General features: G+C 43.5%; 1 protein-coding gene across 4 annotated transcripts; it reads right to left on the bottom strand.

Annotated features, from left to right (window-relative positions):
* Positions 1-5,612: 5,612 nt before the first annotated feature.
* zbtb7a (zinc finger and BTB domain containing 7a) lies at positions 5,613-27,710 on the bottom strand. 4 transcript variants are annotated; one of them, XM_078259199.1, is made up of 4 exons: positions 27,602-27,710; positions 14,147-14,713; positions 12,508-13,400; positions 5,613-10,462 (listed from the first exon to the last, which is right to left on the bottom strand). In XM_078259199.1, exons 2-4 carry the CDS (start codon positions 14,633-14,635, stop codon positions 10,027-10,029), a joined length of 1,818 nt encoding a protein of 605 aa, XP_078115325.1. In that variant the 5' UTR covers positions 14,636-14,713; positions 27,602-27,710; the 3' UTR covers positions 5,613-10,026. The 4 variants fall into 4 exon arrangements, with proteins under 4 accessions (XP_078115325.1, XP_078115326.1, XP_078115327.1 ...); XM_078259200.1 differs by lacking the exon at positions 27,602-27,710 and adding an exon at positions 26,411-26,565; XM_078259201.1 differs by lacking the exon at positions 27,602-27,710 and adding an exon at positions 20,116-20,219.
* Positions 27,711-27,771: the final 61 nt, after the last annotated feature.

Here is a 27,771-nt window from a genome sequence, read left to right as displayed (position 1 = left end):
TCTCTTTTTCTTTCATTTCTTTTTTCTCCTCCCCTCCCCCCCTTTCTTTGCAGATTAGAATTCATTAGCAATCAAAGAGCCTCCAGAGAGCTCCAGCTCTTAATTACCTACTCATTTGCATTTTTGCATATTAATGACTGCAGGGTTTTGGTAGGGTTTTTGCCGCAGTGGTTTAAAGGCACCTCAGTCCTCTGTTCTCCAGGGAGGAGGAGAGATGGCCAGAGGCAAGGCTCCAAGCCTGTCCAATCCCCTCTCTATCCTTCCTGATGGGAGCTGGACAGAGCATGAAGAGAGGGGGTGTTGGCCAGGGGCATATGGGACTGGTGGGGTGCAGTGGCGGGGGAACAACAGGGGTGCACAGGTTAAAGGTCAATGTCCCTTATCAACATAAGAAAGAACACATGTCTTCAGCGCTGCCTAATTATTGTCATATTGAGCAGTTTAAACACCTGATCCAAACAAAATATACCCTGAGAGAAACTGGAAATCTATACTGCAGAGATTGCTCACGTGGGTTTTATTGAGGACGGCAGCTAGTTTGGATGAAACTCATGTCCCACAGTGTGCAGAGGCAGGGGCATTTTATATCCCTGGAGAAAGGTGTGTACCGGTTAAAATGAGGCTGGTGTGTGTGCGTGCGAGTGGTGTCACACTGTTTTCCTTTACATTACAGTCTATCTCCAATTGTTCATTGTGAGGGCAGCAAGAGGCTCATTTACTGTGAGCCCTAATGACGATTGTATGCATGCACATGTGCGCAAGTAAGATTATAAAACCACACCTTTGCGCATAAGCATATAGACAAACATGTAAACAGAAACAGTTGCAGGCACATGCATACACACATGCATGCACGTTCACAAGCACATGATTGGGGGAATAATACCACTAGAGACGCCAGACAACAGCTCCCAGGCATCTCCCAGCCCCTGAAGTGCTGCTGTTCCTCTTATCCAATATGTTTTGACTGCAACAATGCTGTCTGAACATGGAAAATTACACCATATCCCACTGTGCTTTTAGATACCTTACAAACATAACAATTAATGACTTGGAGCCCCAAGACATCTGGCCAACAGGTTCAACATGACTGAATGAAACATCACATACTTTAAGATATTACTCAGTGTGTAGTTGTGTTATATTAGATGTCAAAAAGTGGTTTTATAAAAATTCAAACATGCAATTTTTCACACAAATACGGAAAATGCGAGTATCCAGTTTTATGAGGAAACATTTAAATGCAGCGATACTACATATACCATGCAAGATATACATGTCTCATAGTGCATCCCTGAAAACATGCTTACGGAATGGGCTTAAGTCGACTTAAGTGCTATTAGTAGAGCATTATAAAGTGTGTGTGTGTGTGTGTGTGTGTGTGTGTGTGTGTGTGTGTGTGTGTGTGTAGCCAGGGCCTGAGGACTGCAGCAATGTGTGGGCTGTCGGGGTGGGGTTAATGAGCTGTTCTATGACCTCCGTCACCCCACAGGATTGCCTCAGGGAGACAGACCGAGACAAACAGGAAGACAGGGTGACAACAAGCCCATGGTTGCAGTCTGCCGCTGGACTTCTTGGATGAACACTATAGGTGGCCTAACCTCGATAAATATATCCTCAAACAAGACCTTAGCCTCGATTAGTAATCATCCTTTAGAACCAAATCTAACCTTAACTACAGTACTATTCTTTATGCACGTCAGGCCAAAACAGTGTCTGCACTGGATATGGATGATTTATTTGTAATGTACAAGGCTGTACGTGTGAACATGTTCATGCATCGTATGAAATGTGTATACTAACTTGATCTATGCTGTCATGGTCAGTAAGGAGAGTGAGTGTGCAATCAAAAGAAGGAATGAGAGAGAGGGACACACAACAGTGATATGTGGCTGAACTGACCCTATCATCGTCTGCATCCTCAGACGATGAGAAGTGACAATACTGCCACCTTCTGGTTGGTGTAGAGTACTGACGTCCTAAGTGGTTGCATTATGTACAGTACATAAGTGAGCAATACAACAGAAACATCAATATAATGTAATCCCATACAGCAGTCCTGCTATTATATAAATAACTACATGCCTTTGTGAAGCTAACCATGTTAAGATATGACAGACCGATGTTAAACTGTAATGTAAAGTGTTGACTTATTTTGACCACCCTTCTAACTCTACATAATAAAAGTTATTAAATTATTGGACGGGGTAACGTAGCATGGTAAAATACTGTGTACTTACCATACATTTCTGATTGCAGATAACAAACAAAAGACTTTTGTTTTTTATTATTGTAACATACTAATACACCGTATTATGTTTGATAAGTTAGAATAAGAGACAAAATCATCCAGCCAAAGCTTTGCAACCATTGTTTTTAATAGAAAGATTTTATATTCTTTAAACCAGACAACCAGATGCCAGACATTTTTGGATATATTAAAAAAAGAACAGAACAAAAAAAATAAAATAAAAATGACACAAAATGGAATTATATGGTTTAGACTGTGTGGATTTAGTGGTCTCATATACAATACAATTTCTTTTCATCGCCAAAAAGTGCAAATTCTCCAAAAATCACCTATAGCGCGCCCCCCCCCCCCCTGCAGCTTTCAACAGATATGGACTAAGACTGCTAAGCTAAGAAATAAACTTTGTGAAGAGAAAGGGGGTTATTTAAAAAAGTAAACCCACACTGAATCACATGGGGAAGAAAACAGCTGCTGCCCTCTGCGGGTTAAAACGCTCAATGGCGTTGCACTTAATGGCCACGCTCCATTCAATTAGTGATGCCACAGCAGGTGCTCTGCCTTTGAGATACACTTGTTGCGAAACATTGGGGTGTGGTCAGATGTGCAACAAGGAAGAAGTGGAGCAACAGTTTTCTGCCTAAGGGTATTGTGTGCATTTACAATTAATATCAAGGCTTGAGAACTGGGACATATTCTGCCATTTTAAATGTACATCAGAAAAAAACCCTCTGTAAAGGATTATCATAATAATCACAGTTACAAATCAATCTATTATAAATAGTAGCCCATTTTTTTCCTCTCCCAAGTCAAGACATTTACTAAACTATAGATTTATTAAACGCTTTTCATGATCAATATTCTTTCCACTTCACTGCGTCGTAATGTTGATTTGATAAAGATGTTAAGGCCAAAAAAAAAAAAAAAAAGCAATCTGTACTGATTTGCAAAAGTGCATGATGGTTGTTTGGCCATTTCATCTGTCTTTCATAATCATTTAAGCTCTTTATGGATACCAGATCCAGCATTTAACTACAGACAGGGCGTTATTGCAGACAAAAAGATTCTGCAGTAGATACAACACTGCATGTTTAACATTCAGCACAGCCAGCCTTCTCAGAAAGCTTTGCAACTGTTATACAGGTTTCTTTTTCAAGAAAAGGAGTCTCCCAAAATGAGATCAAATGACCTTTCTCCCAACAAGATCTAAGACAGTAAGCAGAGAGCAGGTAGGGGGAGGTCTGTCCAGTGCCCCCCCTACCTTTGTGTGACTATGCAATAAGCTGCATATAACAGGTATGGTGGTGGTACAACGGAGAAGTGTTTGTTTATGTCCAGATATGGTGGCAGCTCAAACCACCTTCAATCCAGATACCAAATATTCAAGTTTTTTCATTTTTATTTTCATCAAATTGTTTTTTGTTTCGTTTTAAATAATCATCTCCACTGAGAAAATATCAACAAGAACAACAAATTAATAACAATAGTGATAACCATAAAATAAGAGCACACAAAATTCAGGATGGCCTTTCGCAAAGTGCTTTTGTTACAATCGCAGAAGCTGAAAAAAAAGGCAGTTGGATAGCGGTACACCACGGGGCCTTTTAACTGTCTGTCTACATGTCTGTGTGTCACACTGTGGAGGGATAGTGAGGCTAGACAGACTGACTGAATCTGCCAACTGCAAAATGTTGACCATTTCCTCCTGCCGCCTGCAACACACATCCTTTACACCTGCCAAAAACTCCAAAGTGGGAGTCACAGTATGAAGTTATGGAATGTATCCTAAATTAGTTTACTTGACGGAAAACTGAAACAGTCTCTTCCTCTGTACCTCATCCAATCCCCTCTCCCTCCTTTCGATTCCCCGACTAAGGGTGTGTGATCTTTGATCAAAGGCCAGTCGGCAGCAAAGATGTAGACTCTGAGTCCGGAGAGAGGGAGAGCGTTGGGAGAAGAGAGTAGGAGAACATACCACCCCCCCTACCCCCAATCTCCAGTGGCTTCCTTCCCTCTAACAAACAATTCGCTGGATCAATATTAGATGGAGAAATAGGCTGGTCACAGCCACATTTTTAACGAGGCTACTGTTCCTGCTTTTATCTTTCTGAGAACTATTATGTTAAATATTGGTATGAACAAGAAAGGCAAATACAGAGAAGTAACTTGGAGGGTGATTAGACATACCATAAACTTAGACACTGAAATCCAATGCATAGCAGTGTATTTTCCACCTGAGTAGTACTTACATATAGACAAAAGAGATCAGCAACATTCTCATTGTTGCCATTCCCCAATGTGAAATCTGTGGTGAACTCCTTTGTATTAAAATTATTATATTGTGGCCATGCAATTCCTACCAGCTAAAGAGGACCAACACTGGAACCATTGCTCAGCAAATAGTCCATCACCTGGGCTTTCTAACCTCATCCCTGAAAAAAAAAAAAACATCCTGCTTTCCCCTACCACCCGTATTTAATCCTCCTCCCTGTATGTCAACCTTTGTATCCCCAGAGACTGAGAGAGACTCCAAGTGCAAACTGTCCCCACTTGGCTGAGAGCAGCCAACAGACACCAGCCTGCCTCTCTGAAGGACCCAGGGCTGTCTGTGTAAGTGCCAGAGCCACGCTGCGCATAGTGCCGTACTGCATATGCTGCGCTCAGCTTGCTGTGCATCAAGAGCCTGATGGAAAACGCAAAAAAATAAAATAAATCAGGTGTGCAGCAAAATGACGAAGCAAAGCAAATAGTCCCCTGTCTGCCGCCACAAATCTCAATATTAACAGTCATCCTGTCCTGCTTCACTTGATTATTTACAGTTATAAATTGTTATCATAGTTGTTGGTTGTCTTTGTTTTATGGCCTTCTCAGATAGATTCACAAAAACTCTTTGATAACGGCATAGGCAAAAAAAACAAACATATCAAGGTCAATTTGGAAAAATATTTGCAATAAAGTTCTGAGACTGTCTCAGTGTAGCCTGGGTCAGAGCAACCTTGGTCTGGGGCTGAGGCTGGGGACACACCAGGTGTGGATCCATAGAGGCTGACAGAGACAAAGCTCTGAAGTAGTGGCCAGTACAGACATTATTATAAAATATATTTATAAAATAAATATTCATTCAAGTAAAGCTTAAACTAAATGATCAATTTTAGTACCAAGCAATCAGCTTTTACAATTTGGTTTTTAAATATGGGAAGAAAAGTGCTTAGGGTAGGACAAAGTTGTGAGTTTTGTCAGTTCCTGCCCACATAAGGCACACTGTGGCCCTTGATGTTAGCATTGTCAACCTGGTGGGAGTGAGCCTCAGCCCCGCACTGCACAATACAACTGTCTGGAAACATTAAAAAACAAACAAGCTTAGTGCTGCTCAGACAAGGCCACAAAGTCCCAGTCTGCTTCAATTACAGAACATTTCAATTCAATCTTTTCGGAAAGTAAACTGAAAACATCCAGTTCAGCAATTATCAAAATAACAGTGTTCAACAAAACCAATATATTTCATTATCATTATTCATCAGTTGACTGAACATGAGACAAATGTTGATAAAGATCCCATCTACAAAATTGAAAAAGAACTGGATTGAATATATCTGGCACCTGCACACAGTACATCTCTGCCATCAGACCAGGACAAACTCAAATGTTTCAAATGATTTCGGTGAGGCTTTGAACTTTCTAAAGTGCCTCAATGTGGTATACTTGGAATATTTCTTAATATGAAGAGCTGTAATCACACCGTTTCTAGTGTCCATCAAAAGTTCTCTTTTCAAGAGCCTTCGGATTTAACAACAAAACTTATTAATCCAACTTGGTAGCTTAAAATGTCCAATGACTTGAATGCAAGCCATTTGTTCTCCTTTGGTATTTGTTGTTGTTGGACGTCTGTATATTTCTTAATATACTGTACATGATTATTTCTATGGAGGGGTTGGATGGACTCTTTAAGAGACCATTGATTAACCACATTGCTCTGTGCTCATGGAAACTCGCAGGCCTTTCTGAGGTCGCCTGCCCTTCTCCCATAAGCAGGACAAGGACATTTAACATTAGTGCAAACTTTTGCTCTCTCAGCTAAAGCACCATTTCCAGTGCTATCAGGCTTTATATCCATAACCCCACCCAAGCACCCATTTACCCCACCCTCCTGGCACAGCAACCCAAAACCATGACCCCAACCCACACACACACGCATGCACACACACACACACACACACACAGCCATGTAAAATTGTTAGAAAAAAATGTAGCACAACAAGTTATTTTAAGAAAACAAGTGTAGACAGACAGAAATAAACTATACATCCTTAAACCTCTGTTTCTATTGCCCACAAGGATACAAAGAGCAAGAGAAAGCAAACTCAAGTAAATATCTGTATGATTTCACACACATTTCTGCATATCTATTCAAGAGGAGGGCATCTGTGTGTGGCTAAGTCAGGGAGGCCCAGTCGGGTTAAATTATAGACATAATTTCAACATCTCTAGTCTACAGTAGACTAAGATTGAGGGCAAAAGCTTTGGTTAATCAACAAAACAACGTAAGACTTATGGGGAAATATTAAGGTCCAAAGAAACAGTGTTTAAGATGGCAAACAGGTCTTACATCCTGCCACATCAACACAAAATTGATTTAAGCGGTCCATACCAAGTACATGAAGTACACTACATGAAGATCACACACCCAGCTTGCATTGGTCTGCCTGTGGGAGTCAAACAGCGAATTAATAAACCCCATCTTCATCATAACAGAGAAGCAAAAATAGAAACTAAAAACTATCAAGACCTAGCCAACCCCTGACAATCACCAACAAGGGTAAACAAAAAGGTATGCAAATCTGCACCAAGAGAGCCGTGAAGTAAACAACCAACTGTCCAATGAGTTGTTTTACAATATGGTATTTTTGCTTCTGTGGCACCGTGGACCCATTTTTCACTGTGGCTCCTCGGAGAACACGTGTAGTTATGAGAGTAGCTGGTGAACAGATGGGGCAGACCAAAGTTTGTTTATCCAAGCTTGTCCCGAGACCCTCCAGCCTGCAACACATGCTTGTGCACATGCACGAAAAGAAAATGCATGCATACATACACACACCCAGTGCCCTTTCTTCTTTGTCTGCCTCCTTCTTCTAGCCGCTTCCTTTACATTAAGACATACAGTCAACTCTGCTAGATTTCAGCAACAACTAACTTCAAGTGCGATCAGCTACATGGACTGATTTAGTCTTAAGGTCACAAAACTCAACGTTTGTATCGGAAACCCACCCGGCGTCTCTTTTAGAGATATCTCTGTTGTTTTTTTTGGCAGCTTGGTCGTCAAAACCTGAACCAAACCAGTGGAGGAGCTCAACTTTACCACCATGGACAGAAGAAAGAACTGAACTCATTTGCAACTGGTTTGTTTAAAAGTACCCGTTTTCTTGACAAAAGTGCCCTCCTCAGTAACAAAGTGCATTCATAGCCTGCCTCTTTCCAATTAAGGTGCAAAGGACTGATAGATGAAGTATAGCACTACTGCAGAAATTACAGGGTGGCGGTGACATGTTCTCTTGACTCAAAAGCTCAATGTGCTATTTTGAAAAATAACATTGGATTTGGATCACAATAACAAAACTTGGATATTTTAAGACTAACAAATCCAGATGTATGGAGTCACTTGCAATATTCAAACAGATATGTCAGCTCTGGTGTTTTCCCCATTCTCTACAGGATACCTGGGCCTAGTGAGCCGAGTGAGAGTGTGTGTGTGTGTGTGTGTGTGTGTGTGTGTGTGTGTGTGTGTGTGTGTGTGTGTGAGAGACAGAGAAAGTGCATTGGGGCTGGCAGCTCAGGGTGCATGTTTGAACAGGCTGTGGCTGACTCACACACTGATGATGTGGCCAGAGCGACCCTGGCTGCCACACACACACACACACACACACACACATATATAAACACACTCGCAAACTAAACTGCCAGCACCAGGCGTCCTACCCACAGTAACACCAGGCTCTAATATAATAATATCCCCTCTAGGCTAGTTCGGGGGCATTAGAGGAATACAGAGGGAGAGAGAGGGAGAGAAAAGGCCTGATTTGATCCCCTCCTGCCTGGAAACGTGGCTGAGCTGGGGGAGATTATTTTTTGGAATGCAACAGACATTGTGAGATCCCCCTCCCCTTCCCTTGTTCCCCTCCCCCATCAACCAGCTGCAGCTGCGCTCCTATTTGGCCTCCCAACTTGGACAGGTATTTATTGCTCTCTTCATCATACAGGTTGCCTCATGGTTTGTGGTCCCTAGGGCAAAAAAGATTGGAATAAGCATGATACATAAACCTCCTCTCACTCCCTCCCCAACACCAGCCCACTTCCTTTAAATATACCTTTCTCGCTCGCTCTGTTGGATATCTTTAGTAAAGCTGTGCAAACATAGAAAAAAAAGGTGCTCATCTATCTCTTCTTCGTACTCTTTGTCATTCTCTCACTCGGGCTCCCTGCCATTCCTTTAACCTGCGGTTGGTTAAATGCTACCCGCGCCTTGTCACACAAGGACAGATTCCGAAAAACTGCACAAAGTTAAGCACATTCATTCATTCATTCAACCTTCTCATCCTTTGGGCAGGAACTATACAAGTCAAGTGTTACGTTTAGGGCAAATGGGTGACTCAATTTTTTTTCCCATCAAACATTCATACAGGTTTTTTCGCCCACCCACAAGCTTCACTCTGTGAGAAATATGACATCAAGCCTAAGAGGATTGGTAAGTACACCTCAGCATTAAGAGGGGACTAATGTCAATATCACCACCTGCTGTATATACATGTATACAATTATAAAGTGTCAAGTACCCGAAGCAGTCAACAAAAAGGAACGACAAAAAATTAAGACAAAATCTAAAGGGAAAACAGAAATGCTGAAATTGCAGGGTTCTGAGGGATAAGAGGCAAAGTAGTCAAGCCAACAGATACATTGACGATGGTAGTGCTTTAAAAACACAAACCCTCCACCCCTCATATTCCCTAGTCCTGCAACTGAAGAGCCCCCATTAAAGTGGATTTGACTCAACATGAATTTGTTTTTCAATAAGACAAACCATAGATTCTTAAAATGCATTTTTATAGAGTAAGTAACACTTCAATCAAACCCTTGTCTGATTCTTTCTGGAACATTTAGAGAGAGAAAACTGTTGCATCAAAATTGTGGTGAGTTTTTCTTGCATATGCCATTTTGTGGCAATGTTGTTTCTATGGTAACTGTACATTTCAGAACTGCAAAAGAATAGAAAAAGAGTTGTTTTCACTGGGAGGATTTGTCCTCGCTTCACCCGTACGGCAGCCAGAAGGTGCTTGATGGACACCTTGCTTAGAGCTTTGAAGGCTGTGAGGACAAAACCAATAAAAATCTAAATCAACTGCATAGTTGCTCCAAGTTTTTTTGTATCTATCATACATTTGCCTAAGCACATATGCCAATGTATAAAACCCCTATTATTATAAAGAAAGAAATGGCCCAGAAAGTGGACGTCATGGGTGCATGATTTGAAGCGTTCTTTGCTCTTTAACAGATAAACCGACTCAAGTGCTTGCAAGTCTACTCCATTTCCTAAAGTAAAAGGAGAAAGAAATATAAAGATTAGATTTTTTGTGACACCCTGATTTGGTTTGGAGGAATAGTTAGTTGTTGTTTTTTTTTTAAAGTTTGCCTTTGCATGTTTTTTCTCCTCTCTGTTCACTGGCCTGTCTCACAGGCGGTGCAGAGTGACTATGGTGTCCAGCAGTGTCCTTGTCGCCCCTGCAGTCTCAGGGCCCTGCCTCCCCTGCCAACTCCTGCAGTTGAGGACTGTGTGCATGGGCTCCAGCAGCCCCCTCAACCTCTGCTGCTGAGGATGCCTCCGATCGCCGCCGCCCCCTGATGGTACGAGGCCCAGGGCCTGTGTCGGAGCTTGGGCTCAGCAGACCCAGGGGGGCATCAAGGAGCCCTGGCTCTCGCACCCGAGGCTTTCGGCCTCGACGAGAGGGGATGCCGTTGCAGCCGTCCTTCTTGAGGTGGCGGTGCAGGTGATCCGAGCGCACGAAAGTCTTAAAGCAGCTTGAGCACTGATAGGGGCGCAGGCCAGTGTGTACGCGCATGTGGTTCTTCAGGTCGTAGTTGTGAGCAAAGGCGGCTCCACATTGTGTACACAGGTAAGGCTTCTCTCCTGTATGCTTTCGCATATGAACCTTGAGCTTGTCCTGCCTGGAAGACAAAAAAAGTAAACAAGATCACATCAGAATACACAGACAAAGAATTCAAAAGCACTAGAGGACCAGCTATCTGAATACACTCAGTACACACAGCCAGCTTCAGGTTCTCTTTTCAGCCTCAGTTACTAATCAGGGTATGTAATATCATGTACAAATATATAATTAACTCAAAATATATTATTAGTTCTTATATGAGGTCAGCTTAATATGCTTCCGATGGTTTTATTTGCAATTAAACAGCCATCCTTTGGATCTCTTCCAGTGGGATTATTCTGTGAGGGCAGCCAGGCCAACTGAGAAGAAGCCATAAACTTTACATCTTTATCTGTGTAATTGCACACAAGAGCGCAACTGTGGACTGACGCGAAAGCTCAATGTTCACTGTGTCATTTGGCATTTTTACGATTTCTGTTAACTTTTCTTTGAGGAAGAAACCATAACAATTGAAAGATTCCAGAAATGCATGTGCTTTGTGAATAGAAATTAAGGACTCCAATGTCCTCTGCAGCTGAACAATTCCAAATCATTCTGAGAACTTGACATTTATATTTGAGTAGTACTGAAATATAGATGAGTCTGTAAATGGGCATCAATTTTGCCGCCTAGTTCGATCCCCACAAGCAATTGATTGCATTTTGTACAAGAGCAGTTGTCACACAAGACCAAAACTATGGCTAGACTTCTCTAAACCTAAAGTCATCTCATAACACCCTGGAACATTTTTCATTTTGCGATGGTCCACCGCCGCCGCCGCCTACTAAACTTTATCAGGATGCCTTGGCCTTCATCTGACTCTTGTCCCTCCCTCCCCCCTTTAGCCCTTACTATGTCTCTAGCTCCCAAGCTCTTTAATCGCCTAACCCTTCTGCACTCAGGGCAGAGGGCTCCTGAACAAACAAGTGTAGTTAAGACAACTCAATTTGAACACACGCACGCACGCAAGCACTCACGCACGCACGCACGCTATGTAAGTGGATTAACTGTCATACAAGCAAACAAATAAACCCACAGCACCACTTACAGGTCTGTACAAACTGCGCCCCAAATATAAAAATGAACAAAAGAAACATGTAAGAGAAACACACACATGCACGCACACACATACGCACAGGCCGAAGCCTTGAAAAAAAAGTGGCACACTGACAGAGGTGAATTATTTAAAGGACAGGAGTGATTTATTACCGTGCGAGGCACACTCTTAACCCTGATCAAACAGGATTAAGATTACAATACCCCCTTCCCACTGCCGGTCAAATTTAGCTAGAAGGCAAATTCAGATTGGTCTTCCCTACCCGCCATGCCAGCAGAGGTTCTGGGTATTTGTAGCCATCTATTTCCAGCACAAGTCCACTGATTAATTAATTAAAAGGAATGATTTCAAGGAAAATGCAGGACTCCTAAATACTGGGAAACCATGTGCACTCAAGTCCCCTGCTGTAGACTAGCCACATTTATCGGCACATTTCATTAGAGAGGTAAAGGAGTGACAGAGAGAGAGAAGGGGGGTGGTGTAACTACTCTGCCGTGGGCAATAATCAACATAACCAGAGATCAAAAGTTCAAATTACTGCATTGGAGCACATAGAGCACCATCAGGGCCTGTAATCCCCCTCTGTATCAGAACACAGCACTTTATAGCAGCCCTCCACTAGATAACGCTACCATGGCACAGCCTTTTATAGGATCCCTATGTTAAAATTCCAGGACTTTGCTATGAAGGCCGTCACAATAAAACAGACATTTATAACCATTTGACCCCCTCTCTCAGGGCTGGAATATTCCACATGCCATTTTGATTAACAGTTGGTTACAATGTGACATTGAAAAAACCTGGTTAGGGATACTCAGTCCTTGATCAAGGTAAACATTCATTAGAGTCACAAACTGCGCTGCCTCCCTAATGCAAAGCTAAGTTGGTTAGTGCTAATACTCCTGGCTTCGTGGTGTTTCCCACTGGTGGACGATTTGTCTACAGTGCCAAGTCCAAGACTATTAGTACATGTGACATGGGGTAGTCACTTCATTAATTGGGCTTACCTGGTAAAGCGCACTTTGCAGATGGCGCATTCATAAGGTTTCTCTCCCGTGTGCGTTCGGATGTGGCGGGGTAGCTTGCCTGCTCCTTGAATGACCTTGGAACATATGGGGCATTTCTGGAAGGCCTTGGAGCGCATCTTCCTCTCGCCTCCACCTCCTCCGACCCCGCTACCTCGCTCTCCCCCACCCCTCTCTCTTCCTCCTTCTCCTACTCTGTCTTGGCCTGTTCTGCCCCGTGATAACCAGAGCGGCGGCACTCCCTGTGTCATGGCAGCAGAGGCTGGATCCTCATGCTGCGTGCTGTTAAAATAATTCAAGTAAAATTCCATGTCGGGGTCATCCCCATCGCCCTGTTCCTCCCCGGTCGTTTCACGCTCCTTCTGCCTCTCGATGGAGTCCATCATTTGTTGCAGTAGGGCACTGGCAGAACCCCTCTCCCTCGCCTCTCTACTTCCATCCTCCACCTCTGTCTCCTGCCCCAGCCTAGACTCAGGGGGGAGGTAGAAGTGCCCATTTTGGGATGGAGGGTAGTAAGATGACCCCAGACTTGCTCCGTTCCCCTGCATCGCCTCCCCGTCCTCATCTTCCTCTTCATCCTCATCCTCTTCCTCTGGCTCCAGTGTGGGGGCCTGAGCCAAGGCGAGGGCCAGGGGGGAGTAGTACTCACCAGGGCCAGCAGGAGTCCCGTTGCTGGGCCCCCCCCCATTCCCGTGGTTAAAGTGCAGGTGTGTGGGCAGGTCCCTGAGCTCTGGCGTGCTGCAGCTGCTGCTCCAGTGCGCCCCTCTCTGGAAGTACTCCAGGTATTCCTTGGCCCGCACTCGGTTCCCCTGCTCCCTGCCTCCTCTGCCCTTCCCCTCCTCATCTTCATCTTCATCTCTTCGCTCACTGCCCGTCTAGTGAAACATGACAGGGAACAAAGAGAGTTAGTGCAGGAACAAATCAAAGTCAGTGAAAGTTTGCACAAAAAAAAAGGGAAGAGAAAGAGAGAGACAGGAGTACAGCAGTAATGTCGAAAAGAAATAAATATTTAAAAAGAATCACTTTCTATAAAGCACATAAGTTAAGGTGAAGCCTGACGAGAAAGACCTACATTTGTAAGGCCTATCAGCATAGGCAGATCACTATCCGAGTATCCTGGATGCACACCCAGGGGTTCATGAGCACATGCATGTGCATATCACAGCTACACTTGATCATGCTGAAGTGTAGCTGCGATACGCTGTGTCTGTAGTTGGTGAAATAGCATTCTGTCCTTCCACACACGCTATTGGCTCAGAATGAGTAAGTGCTGAACCCAAAGGCTGTGGGTGTGTGTGTGGTGAGAGGAACTGATAAAGGCCGTGATGTAAGCTTGGCTATGCTGACTATTTAATGAAGGGGGTGGTATGATGACCACCAGACACCTCATTCCCCAAGTGGCTGAAGCAGGAGAACTACATTTTTAATGAGTTATTCCAGTTCCAAAACACACCTACTCCCCATGAGCTGCAAGGTCTGGGCTTTGCTATAAATTCATTTACAACACTTACAACGGGTTGCTTATGGTGTCACTAACTCATTAATGCAGAGCAGATCAAATCAACTCAAAGTTTAAATTTGGCTTTAACACGTCATTTGTAGTTCTATAATGGTCTTGTACCGGCAGGGAGAGCACTTTGGTGTCCAGCAGGTGTGTACAGACGTCCTGGACAGGTGGGATTTCCAGGAGGCGCGCAGCAGCAAGGATATCAGCCACACTGCTGTGACTGACTGTCAATGTAGCTGTGTAGGCAAAGTCCAGCAACGATCCCAGAGCCTCTGCCGCCACAAAGTCGATGTTGTAGATGTTCTGTTGGTCAGCGGCGGCCCCTGAAGTGAAGAGCTTGTGGAAGTAGGAGCTGCATGACGCCAAGACGGAGCGGTGAGCTGGGAACTCCCGGTCCTGCGTAACCAGGAGCACATCACACAGCAGGCCACTGAGCCGCTGCTTGTTCAGGCTGCCCAGGATGTCTGCGCTGTGCTCAGGGAAAGGGATCCCCACTGGGCCTTCCTCTGCCTCTCCTGCACCTCCTCTCCCTCCTCCTCCACCACCGCTGCTTGCTGTCCCCCTGAGCCGTCTGCCACCCCTCCCACCGGCTCCTGACGACATCTTCCACCAGCCTGCCGCCGAGCCACCTAGCACAGCCCCCACTCGTGTATCCGTCCTGCCGTCTGTCCGTCTGCCTGTCTAAGGTGAGAAGAGTTGGATAGAGGGATGGGATGGAGGGGAGAGACAAACAGGAAATAATAGTTCAGCTCATGACATTCTCTATGTAGAAAGAGAGAGGTATATTGATTAATTGATCCACCAGTCAGAAATATACACTGGAATGCTTAACAACACAATCCAGTACACACGAAAGGTTAATGGAGGACACAGTTGAAATTTTAAATCTAAAGTACAAGTGTAAGGTTTACTTCAATTGTGATGATTCTAAAGACAAAGAACACTGAACCCACATGAGTCCAAACTTAAAATTCTATTGTCAAGTCCAGGAGGCAGAACAGTGTATGGAAATACAGTCTCTTCAACTAAAGTACATAGCCCACTTATCCATCCTGGTCTTAAGATCCTGCAGGTCTCATGACATGATATAGGAGGGGACTCATATCCTTATTAAGTCATATTCTATAGATCTAAACGAGGGGCCCCTCTGATAACATATACAAAGAGGGCCTTATGGAGGTGAGGGTACGAAAGGAGAAGTTCTAATTTAAATTACCATGGAGGATACCAAGTTAGTTAATAGTATGCATTGTCATATGCAGTTCTATCTATCACAAGAGATTAGTGCACAGTCCATAACCATAAAATGCACACATACAGACAGGTGTTTCTTAGCAACATCTACACAGTTGGGTCTATTATTATTATTATTATTATTATTATTATTATTAATAATAATAATAATAATAAAACTGTGCAATACTGCTTTTATACTGTACATTTAAACTAAAACTTGTTTGACTTGCATTTTAACGCAATCAATCAGACACCATTTTTCACCATTATTTATTTAGTATTAATATTAGTTATTATTGTTAGTATACACACATTTTTTTATTTCCATTTTTTCTATATATTGTTGTTATATAATGTAGTATGATGCACACATTTTTACATACTTATTTTTCTAATAATTTCTCTCTGGTATGTTATATATATATATATATATATATATATATATATATATATATATATATATATATATATATATATATATATATATATATATATATATATATATATATACACACATATATTTATATTCTAGAATGGGAGCAACTGTAACGTAACCCAATTTCTCCCTGGGGATCAATAAAGTTTCTGATTAATATCAGATTGTGTGCCAATTAAGTATTGTTATCAGCTGTAAAACAGGTTTGGTAACCTGCATTTTGATGGATGAGCTTTCTAAGCAAGATGTCACAGCTCAGAAAAAAATAAGACTGCAAAATGATTTAATGTCAAAAATCTGTCTTAAAAATCATGGAAACATCTGGCAAAAAGAAACTGCAACGACAATGAGACTCTGCTACAACAATTTAATACTGCTGCGTAACTGTATGCAGTATAAAGGTGGATGATAAATACTGTTTGGTCTGCAAACTAAAATGACCCCATTTTAAAATCGCTGCTGTATTGATATTATTTTCTCTATCCTATACTGTATGCTCATGACATTCATTCAAGTAAACGGTGTACTGACTTTGTCAGTCTCTAAATCAAGTCTAAAAAGATTCACTCTACACGTCATCTTTATTCATTAAGTATCTTGGCAATGCAAAAGTTTCTCTACTGATTTTTGACATTAACATATTGATAGTTTCATTAAAATATGTGTTTTAATACCCAAGCTATCATATCCAAATCCTTCACCATGATGTGTTTCTTATACCCAAATAGGAGGAAAATCATTTTGAGCTCTGACCTGAAAATGAACTTCACAGTGAAGGCTTTTCATTTGCCACATATGTTGAAGGCTGTAAATCATCTTTTTTTGTGACGAGTAGCTCACATAATATAAGAGCAAAAACAGCCAATTCAAACATTGCACTCCTTTTCACTGGACTCTAGAGCCTTGAGAGAGTGTCCCAAGTAACTGGAGAGAAGCCACACAGTAACACTGCAACTGATTTTAAAGAAAATCTACTGGCACAACAGGTGTATTTATTACAACAGCACAAGTGTGACAATTTTCAATCCATGAGTTTCTGTTGAATAAATAGTGGCTCACAACAAGTTTGAATGCATTGGCTAGGCATTTTGCGTGTTTAAACATCATAAGTACTTGAATGACTGAGGCTACATTCACACTACTACGTTTTCGTAATAAAACGCATATCCTTTGCTACGTTTATGCCTCGCATCCACACTACAGCGGCGTTTCAGAGCCCCTAAAATGGAGATGTTTGGAATGCTGTTGACCCCATTTTAGTTTGAACTCCGGGGTTGCGTTCTAGTCTAAACCGGCAGAAACGGAAACCTTTGGAAAGAATGACGCAGACACTCGCGTTCACTCCCTGACTGGGTCTTATCAGTCCCAACGTGTCCTTCCCTGATTTGTCATGCCCCTATCATGTGACCCTTTTCTGCAAGACAACAAACATCAGCCTTGACTTGAATGACTGAATTCAACATGGATAACAAATTACAGCCGTTTCTGGCCTTGTTGTTGATGCTAGCAGATGTTGTGCAGTTAAATTCTGCATTTTATAGCGCTACTACTGCCTCGTGTGTAAGAGGCAAGCCATTATTCAATTTGCGACAATTCCCGTGTCCAACGGCTTATCAGCCTTACCGGCATGCACATGCCCAGTGTACGTGAATGGTCTGCGATATGCGCTTTCAGGTATGGACAGAGATCTGAAATGGTGCTGTAACCCTTGTGAGGACGAGATGGTTATCGTTTTAAAATGAAAACGTGAAGATGAACTATATACGTGTGTGCACAGGTGGCCGTTTACTTGTATACACACACCTACATTTACGTCTGTGTGTGTGTGTGTGTGTGTGTGTGTGTGTGTATGCACTCGTGCAAGAAACCAAGAGGTCGTAGAGGAGAGATAGGCAGAGGGCAGTGGGGATCAGAGAGCATGCTGGGAGCTGGACTGTGCAGCTTGTTCACTCTGTCAGTAGAGAGCTGGGGAGGTGGAGGAAAAGGGGCGGGGGGGAGGGAGGGGGGGCTGCCAGAGCAGACCCTGTGGAAAAACTCCACAGGAGGAGGAAGAGGACACGCAACAAGCTGCGAGGGAACAGTATTAAAAAGGGAGGTTGTCAATCCGGTCTGAGCTGGTTACCCCACCCTGTACTGTGTGCCAAGTTTCAGGAAAGACTGTCCCCTCGCTCACGTGTGGGGGGAGATTAAAATGATCGACTGAAGCCTGCGCAGTGGGAGGGGGGTTTCAGCAGAACAAGCCATCCTCGATTTCTCTATGAACACACACACACACACACACACACACACACACACACACACACACACACAGGACATCCAGCACCTCCAACCCCCCGCCCCTTCGCCATCTGCCAGGGAGACCCAGCAGGGGGGGGGGGGGGGGGGGCATTGAGTCTGTTGGTCTCTACATGAGCAAGGAATTCAAATGAAATTCTTCAGATCAGCCCTCCTGGTATGTTTGAACGCTACACGCCACTACCAAACCTGCCTAACCTGGCTGCCTCTCCTCTTTCCTACCGGTTATGTTCTCCCCTGTAAAAAGCAACGCCTATCTGTCCCCACACCTTGTGATCTGACAACGTTTCAGTTCTGCCCACAGGTGAGAATAAAAAAAAGAAAAAAGACCTCTCTAGGGAGGCAGGCAAGGGAGGAGGGCAGACATTTGTTCAAACTTATCACGATCCTCTAAATGGGTCAATGATTGCTTTCATTACGAAAAAGATAAGTCATATTAAAGAGTAGTACTTTGTTTGATTAATGGTAAAATGTTTAACAGCTCCACCGTTTCTTGCTCCATACTGTACATCTCCTTTAACTCAATTAAGTTTTGATAGGCAATTGACCACAAAGCCTCTGCAAACACTGCCACTGCGTTTCACAAAGCTCAGATGAAAGCGGACTGTCAGACATGGCATGAGCAAATTTTATTATCCAAGCCCTCCTCTGAATATGCTGACGGGAGGGAGGCGAGGGCAAAGCGAGATGGCACAGAAGGGAGAGAGGAAGAGAGAGCAGAGTGAGATGGAAGAAAGAGCAAGACAAAGGGCAACCGCATGCCTACCGGTCACGCCCTTCACAGGTGGAAATAGATCTCTGTGAGCCCATCCAGACCCGAGTCAACCTGCTTTTCTCTAACACAGATACACAGCACCTGCACTAGTCCAGGCTTTGCTGCAAGCTTGCGTAGCGCGTTATCCCGTTCATATAGCTGACCCCGGGTCACGGCTTTGTGGGGTAAAGACGCTGAGCTGAGAGGAGATAAAACGCACACATACACACACACACACAAATGCAATTCAGTGCCAGCGAAGCATGGAGGGACTACTCTGCATGCAGGAGCCACCTGTCCCAGAATAACCCCGCAAAGTGCACTGAGAAAGAGGAAACAGTGCAACAAACCTGATCCCGACACCTCCTCATAGCTTGAAACATTCCTTATCACTAATTCATGCCTGTGGGTGACAAGGCCCACAACCCAGCACAAAGCCGATATCCGTGTCCCGGGTGTTCAACTTCCAGGGAAAGGCCTTCTCTCAATGCCCAGTCCGAGAGCACATAGGCCTGCTTTGCAAGTCAAACAACTATTTCAACACAGGACTAACCCATCCCATCCACCCTCATCACCTCCATCTCATCCGTAACGTCCCTCTAGCCCTTCCTATTTACTGACATGCAGCAAGGACATATCAAAAACTACACCTCAGGGACGAAACAACCCACAACGGTCTCCTGTAAAGCAGTTTGCGTTTTGCTGTTACTTCAGATGACTATGCGCTGCGTTCTAACTATCCATGCCAAGGCAGTCACACCCAACTTGCTTGTCATTCACTGACAAACACATTGACATCAGGCTGTGGTTGCAGTTAGTAAAAGTGTTGTTACCATGCCTGATATGTATCATCTAAGGACTGCAGAAATTACATTTTCAAAGTATCTCTGTCTTTGGCTGACACATACCAGTCATTCCTAAATACAAAGGAACAAACTGTTAACCCTGTGCAACCTCAGATGTTTCTTAGATAGACAAAGAAAGAAATACCTTACCCGGCACTTTAAAAATGTTTTATGGTTTTATTGTACACTCATATAGTAAAGAAAATTATGATCAGACTATCAAAAATTTAAGTTAATATTTCCGTTTTTAACCATTTTAATATTTCCATTTCAATTTTTGAGAACCTTTTGGTTTGACTCTACTGAATTTTAAAGCAAATACTGTGTCACGGTTTCTATTTATAAACCGAAATTGATCAAAATGGTTTCTATCGAAATCAAAGGCTGGATCGGCGATTCCCCCGGTATTTTTTTCTCTCTCCACCCCCGCCTACTTCCGCACACCTGAAGGAAAAAGAACAAAGTAGCTTACCAGCTGGTAGCATGCAGCTAAAGACACAGGGTAACGTTAGCTTACCGGTAGCCTGCAGCTGCTCTTTTCCAGGCACCACGGAGAAACAGAACTGAAAAATCCTCCTGCTTCCCTGGATTCTACACAGCAACGTCCGCGCTCCACACACAGCAGCGCTGAGAGGTATGTGTTACAACATGCAGCACATGTAGGCTATCTAACTTTGAACGATACAGAGAGGATTATCAGTGGCTGCTGGCGCCGATGACGCTATGCTCGTTACTGTAAGTAAAATGAAACCTTTGTGACTAAAAAGCCAATACTTATCAATACCTACTTACCTGTTCTACAGTCATAAACATGTAGGAAGCGATATTTCAATCTGCTCTGTCTGCATGCAGTCCACTCTCATCCACTGCGCTGTTTTACAAACACAGCATGCGTCTCTGCAAATAGCGAATATTTTACATACAAGCTAAAATGAAAAGCTGTCAGTTTGTGGTCTAACTGTTTCTTAGTTTGCCATGAATCTTGAAATTTTAACAAATTCTTGTAAACTCAGCTGCTGGCTAAACAAACCATTCTTTCCGCTGGAGCAGTAAATCCATGGATGTATCCACAAATCCACATGGCTTCTTAATATGCACGTGAATGATGTCGTCATGTTTGCATTCTTTATTCTTGATGCCTAATGGTTGTATTCTTTTGCAACAGCGATAGTTTCATTGCAAATGAAACATACAGGTTTAGCGTTACTGAAACTCGTCAAGACAAATCCGTACTTAAGACCATTCTTCGTTAAAGCTGTGGTTTTCCACGTCAACTTTTTCGCTTCAGGCTCGTTGAGAGTGACATTTTTACCTGACAACAGGCCTTTCTTCCTGCAAGTGTTTTCCACCAATCAGAACACTCCATACTACAACGACGTTTCCGTAATCATAGATTTTAACCATCACTTCTCAGTGAGCTGCCTCCTAGTCTGAGATCATTTTCTAGTTAAGTAGCCTATCTAGTTATCATTATGGATTTTCCATGTTTTTTTTAGGAGTTTGTTAACACTAACACATGGAAATAAATATAGCATTAATTTAGTAAGAAAGTGAAAATATCAAACAATGATAGGCTTATTAGGCATAAGTACAGTTTATTTTCTTTATTTGAAAGTCTGGCCCCCGAAGTGTGTGCTTGGCAACATTCTGGCCCATGGAAAAATGTAGTTGATGACCCGTCTTAAAACATAAATGTTAATGGAGCAAAGATGGGCCACCTTTTAGTACTGAAATACAGAGCAGTTGTTAATTGTATAACACCTTGTGAAGTGTTTTTAGCTTATTGCTTTTACAAGATAATTCTAGAGAACAATTCTATCAGGTTACTCCCAATTCTACTCAGATGTAGACTTAATGCATGTTTGTATTAAGATTAGAGTGCAACAGAAATACAGCAGCAATGTCAGGACTGAAAACAAGTGAAAAATCTGGACATTAAACATCAAGTTGAAGAATTTGGTAGGCCCTTTGCTCCTGTCTATGCCTCCCTGACCCTTTTATCATTTCACTTTCCTCCCCTGTCCTCATTCACTGCCTATCTTGACTGGCATCTATGGCAACAAACCTGCCTAGCCCGCCCTGCTGCAAGGGAAAATCTTCACTCAGGTCAAGGTGGTTCAAGGTCGGACCAAGATAATGCAAGATAATCAGAATGGGGAGGGGGTGACAGTTTCTTGGAAGAGTGGATTTTGAGCAAGTGCAAGTCAAGTGACTCACTGCTGCCAGTAGTGGAAGGAAACCTGATTGGTCATATTGGGAGCGAAGCAGGAAGCAGGCTAGTGACTGATGAAACTGAAGTTGCATGGACTGGTCTCAGCCTGGCAGCTTTTACTAGAAATTAACCAGGAAGTGCAGCCAAACACAGACACAAAGCCAGTGAAAAGGTAGTGGGCGAGGCAGGGCGTTAAACTCACAAGCTCAATCATAACTCCTGAGCGTACTGTGTTGTATGTTGGCCAAGGAATCCGGCTCAGCTGTCAATGATAAACTAAGAGATCTCATTCAGTTACCTGGTGTAACCTGCTTCAATGGGAGGGAAGGTAACCACGCACCAACCAAGTTGGGCAAAGTTTAATGTGAGGAAGCTAGCAGGGGGGGTTTTATGATATTATAAAGATCTACGTATGTGCTGCCACATAGCAAAGGACCTGGAAAAGTGAAACCTGTAGCTGCTGCTAAGTACTCGGGGTCGGGAAGCTCTCACACTGTTCTAAATCTGTCTGTATTTTGTTTTCTTGCTTGTTTGTATCAGGTAGACCAACTGTATAGCCACAGGCTAACAAATAAAAACATGTAATTCAATCCAGTACAACAGCTGTGAATTATTACTTTTATAAAACTTACATTTTAAAATAGGGTTTGACACAATAACTGAAAGATGGTATTTGAGGTCAAGTCTAAAGTCTGTAGTGTTGGATTGCATTATAATGTAATAATTTCCCATATTATTTGCTTCCATATGTAAATGACACAGACAAAATATAATGCAGTTTAATGCCACTCCACTAAAATGTACAGCTTAAAAAATTACCATTAGAGTTGAGACAACAAGTAGTATTCTCAGCAAAGAGTGATCATTTTAAATAAGGTAGTATTTCATGAAAGGCTTTTGTATAGCACTGTGTGGTCACTCTATACAGAGAAACACAACAGTGTATCAACATTAACCAATTCATTCATTTGATTATGCTTGTTAATTAAATATTATTCTATCAATACTAACTACAAACTATAAACTACAATACTCGGTTAGTCCCTTAGTTTCAGGCCAGTTAAAAATATTGTCTTTTGGTGGATATTAAGTAACATAGTAGTAAATATAACATGTCTTGGGACAGGAGCCTTTCACAATCTGCAGTGTAATAAAACCACATCCACGGTCGGAGTTCCTTTTAGCTTGAGTAACATGCTCTGACACCGCCATGCTGCCAACCAGGAAGTGTAACAAAATCTAACACATGGCTTCAGAAACAGCACTACAACCCAACACAGCGTTGTCCTGCAGAACTCAAGCGGGCTGGTTGGTCAGTCCACAGGCCCAACTTGCCCTGGATGTGCTACTTTGTGCATGCGCAGCCCTACAGGGAAAGAGGACTTCCTGTAAGTCTGTGACTGGCGTGTAACAGAACCCGCTCTGTTATCAGATGACCAGCTTCTCTCTCTCTCTCTCTCTCTCTCTCTCTCTCTCTCTCTCTCTCTCTCTCTCTCTCTCTCTCTCTCTCTCTCTCTCTCTCTCTCTCTCTCTCTCTCTCTCTCTCTCTCTCTCTCTCTCTCTCTCTCTCTCTCTCTCTCTCTCTCTCTCTCTCTCTCTGACATTGCATTGCACAGTACCCACCTAACCCACTTCCCCTTTCCACTGCTGATGAGGCTAAGCCTTGCAGACCTACCCACCCGTGTGTGTCTCACCGTCCTTCAATGCAACCCCCCAATCTTCTCTCCTGTTTCATCCCAAACCAATTCACTAATGGCGCTAACCCACTGCTAGTACCAGCTCTGCTCGGCCGCGGTGTCCCGTCCTCCCTTTTCCATTGCAGATTTAGTACCGCCTCATGCGTGAGGCGAGTGTGGCTGGTCGCCATAGCGACGCCGCAGGAAACTGCCGTGACCTAACGCGACACACACACAGAACGTCGAAGGTGTGTTGTTTTTGATTCTCGGTGTGTGTGGCTGTTGCCACAGCCAGAAGACACATTTTGTTTCAAAAGAAGCTGGAGACAGCAAAAAAAAACAAAACACTGCTGGCTAAACTATTTAAAAATGGCGGCTTTGTTCAGCACACCCCCGTCTGTCACTAGCAATGATGACGCAGTGATTAGTGACGATTCTCTCCGACCAATCAGTAGTCTGCAGGTTTTCACGTCACCTTTTGGTATCGCCTCAGCTCGCTTGGAACCTCGACGGAGGCGATACAAAAAAACAAAAAAAAAAGTACCCGTTAGCTAGTGCCAGGTACTTTTTTTTCATAATGGAAAATCTAAAAAGGCGGGTAGAGTCGAGGCGAGTCGAGCAGGTACCATGTAGTGGAAAAACGCCATAAATCAACATACAGACAGTGTCAGATTGGTCACATATCCCCTTCCTGATCAGTTGGTCTTTCTGCTTAATTAAAAGGAGGTTCTGGTACATCTATTCTGCCTTCAACTAATTCAGTTTTTTTTTTTTACAGTATACTGAAAATGTAAAAACCCTCGATTAACATCACCAGAAGACATCATCCAACTCCAAAAGTGTGAAAATTTAAGTCCAGATTTACCCCAACCCTGAAAGACATCCCAGCCTCATCCTCTCCCACTCTAATTTGATCAGGTTGTGTTGGCCTCTCCATAATAAATGTCCCAGAAGAGAACAGAAGAAGTCCCTTTACTCCCCCTAGACTTCAGCACAACAACAGAAAAACAACAGAGAGGGGTCTGTCTATCTGCCTAGCCAGGCTGGAAGCTGTGGTATACTGAGCAGCTGACCAGGGGAACCAAACATTAGGGGGAAGTGAAGCTGCATTCACTGAGGAAGAGGCAGATGAAAGTATTCAAAATGTTTTAACTGATACAAACAAACACATAGAGATAGAACGGCAGCACAGAAATGATAATGTTCGGTATGAAGTACAAAACAACTCAAGTTTTGATTCCACCATATGGGCCACAATATATCATTTGACCACATAAACAAAACTTTGAAAAACATAATGACTGTTACATGTAGTGCATTGTATACAGCCAACATTTCACTCTGAAATGAAGCCTAAAACTGCCACGGCGACATCACGCAACCTGTCTTCTCAGTCTAACTGAACCTGCTAGTTTCAGGCCATAGTGGTGTAGGCACAAACATACAGGAATATCAAACTGTATGCAGCCTCACCGCCAAATTGATGGGTGGTGTCTTGGACCTACCCACAGCCACTGAAGTCCCCTGCAATTCCCCTGGAGTCTATTGTTGGTAACACAGACGCACACGCATACATGCATGCATGCACACAAGTTCACACACACACACACACACACACACACACACACACACACACACACACACACACACACACACACACACACACACACACACACACACACACACACACACACACACACACACACGGCGTCCTAGTTTAACCTCTTGTTGGAATTTACTTGAACAAACTATACTTTTCTTCCATAGTGGTACCTAGGAAGTAGCTACAGTAACTAATATTTTCTATGACATTGAACTGAATAAAAAAAAAATAAAAAAGTTATCAACCTTTCCTGCTGCCGCATTCCAAACACTTTCCCAGCATTTGGGCGTACCGTGCTCTTCTTGTACCCTCTCTGTGCCCACACGTTTAAAAAACGGGTTCAACAAGTATGCAAAGCCAAAAAATATGCATCTGGTTATCGAGCAAGGCAGTCAGGGTCACTGTGAAGTCTTTAAACCACAAGCAAGCAGGACATGACAGGCTAGATTAGAATCTGCTTTTAACAAGATGCTGGTAAGAAAGGGGGGGTGAGTGAACTGGGAGTAAAAGATGTCATGAGATTGACCATGGTGTGAGTAGCTGAGAAAATTGAAATCAATCAGCAAGTACACAAGTTTTTCAGCATAGTTCACAAAGTTACCAGAGGTGAAGTTTTATTTTAATATTGCATGGATTTAGCTGAGGTAGCTTACCCGACCAGTAAAGTCCAGTTGTTACAAGATGTGTCACATACTCTCCCCTTCAGCAAGAACAGATGTCTGAGGTTTCTCAAGTAAACTATCACTCAATACCACACCTGTACTTTGCCAGTTATCAAAAGGGTCGCTATGCAACAGTCTGGCAAACATTTGATGCAGTAGTTGTAGTGGAATTACTTTAATACCCCTAAAGAAGCAGCAGTATAGGATGTGCAACTGTCTTCATCTTTTCACTCTACTAATAATAGCAGCAGTGTCATTTAATCACAGCAGTAGAAATTAAAATAATTATGTGCCTTAATAAGATGGAAACAATACTGATGCACAATGCATGCCCATAGTTTAAAAGTTAGCCTGATGTGGATGGAAACTTAAGGACAAACTATTTCTATGAGCTGTGTTCTGTGCAGCACCTTACACTCAGTACTGACCTATTTGCAATTCCCTCCTTTATCTGCAAGTGGGTCAAGAACTCTGAACTCTATCAAGCCCCATCTCTCTCACTCTCCTTCACACACACCACACACTATGGTATTTATTTCCTCTGCTCGCCTCTCTTCTCCTCTCAGTCACAGTCTAAATACACTGTGTGTGTGTGTGTGTGTGTGTCTGCGTGTGCGTGTGTGCGTGTGTGTGTGTGTGCGTGTCTTTGGAGTGCTTACCAAATAGGCAGAAAATGTTTCCAGGGCTCTATCTGCCTCCCCTGCCTGCCGGCCAGCTCTGCTGCCTCCGTCTCTGGGCAGGGCTATAGAGCTTTACCAGACAGGAAACTTGCGAGTGGCCCTAGTCATACAGGCAAGCCCTTGCCTGATCCCACACAAACAGACACCTACCCCCCCCCCCCCCACAAGCACCACCACCAACCCAACCTCTTTCTGTTTTCAGCCCACAACTCGGCTCTGCATCCCCTGCTCTCATTGGTGTGACAACTTCTCACTCACCACACCTCCTTGTCAGGATAGGCTGGCGGCTGTTCCCTTTCCTGGATTGCCAAGGGCAAGGCACTCTGGGATATAGAGTTCTGAATCCCCATTTGACCTGCTTTACAGCCCCTGCTGTGGACTACGAATCCCAGCTCTCTCTGCCCTCACCACCCCCACCATCTCCAAGCCTGCTCAAACGTAAGCACTCAGGGCTGAATTATACACTACAGTATGTTGCTAGCAGGCTGCCAGGTATTAAAGTACAGACCAGCCATCAAACAGGGCCGAGCTTCGTATGAAAAAAAAGGAAAGAAAATTCAGCCACAATTGTCAAGAGCAGTAACCAAACATCAAGAGGTGGATTCTTTCATTGGCTCACACTCTAATGACATTTCCGACACACGTAAAACTCCTGACCTAAATTATGACTTATTCCTATTTCAAACAGTGTAATGCCACCACAACATGCCCTGCGCACACAGCACACAACTTGCCCCGCACGGAGCATTTCAATCGCCACTGTCCCAAAAAGTTGTTGCTATTGCTTATACCTTGTGCAATTATTTTCAGTTCAGTACCCCCCACCCTCTCTCGAGAGCAGCGCCCCCCCCCACCCCCTCCTTCTTTAAGTGCTTCCACCTGCCTGAAAAGTTAATGCCTTGAACACATCCTATAAACTTTATCTCAAGATTCCCCAGAGGTAAAGAGCAGGACAAAGGAAGTACTTTAGGAGGATTAAAAAAAGAGGAACCTTGACTAGGGACTACTGCTGCGACCCACCTCTCCTCTCCGGCCAACCCCCCCACCCTGCTCTCCTTTCTGTCCCCCTCCCTCATTCCTCCCTCACTCCTCTCCTCCTCTGCCCTGCTCCCCTCTGGACTTCAGGCCCAGGGCAGACAGCGGGGGGATGGCAGGGTGCCTTTAGCTCACCTGCGATGGCCGTGGTGAAGCTTGTTGTGGGTTAGCTCAGCCCTCTCCTCTCCTCCTCTCCCTCTCACTGTTGTGCAGCTTAAAGCCCCGTATGCGCTAACCAAGCAGCAGCAGATCAACTCAATTCCCTTCCTGGTTTCTGGAGGGCAAAGAGGTCCCTCCCTTTCTCT

Source organism: Sander vitreus, chromosome 9, assembly GCF_031162955.1.
Source record: "Sander vitreus isolate 19-12246 chromosome 9, sanVit1, whole genome shotgun sequence".
NCBI lineage: Eukaryota > Metazoa > Chordata > Actinopteri > Perciformes > Percidae > Sander > Sander vitreus.
This window is presented reverse-complemented; position numbering and strand designations above follow the sequence as displayed.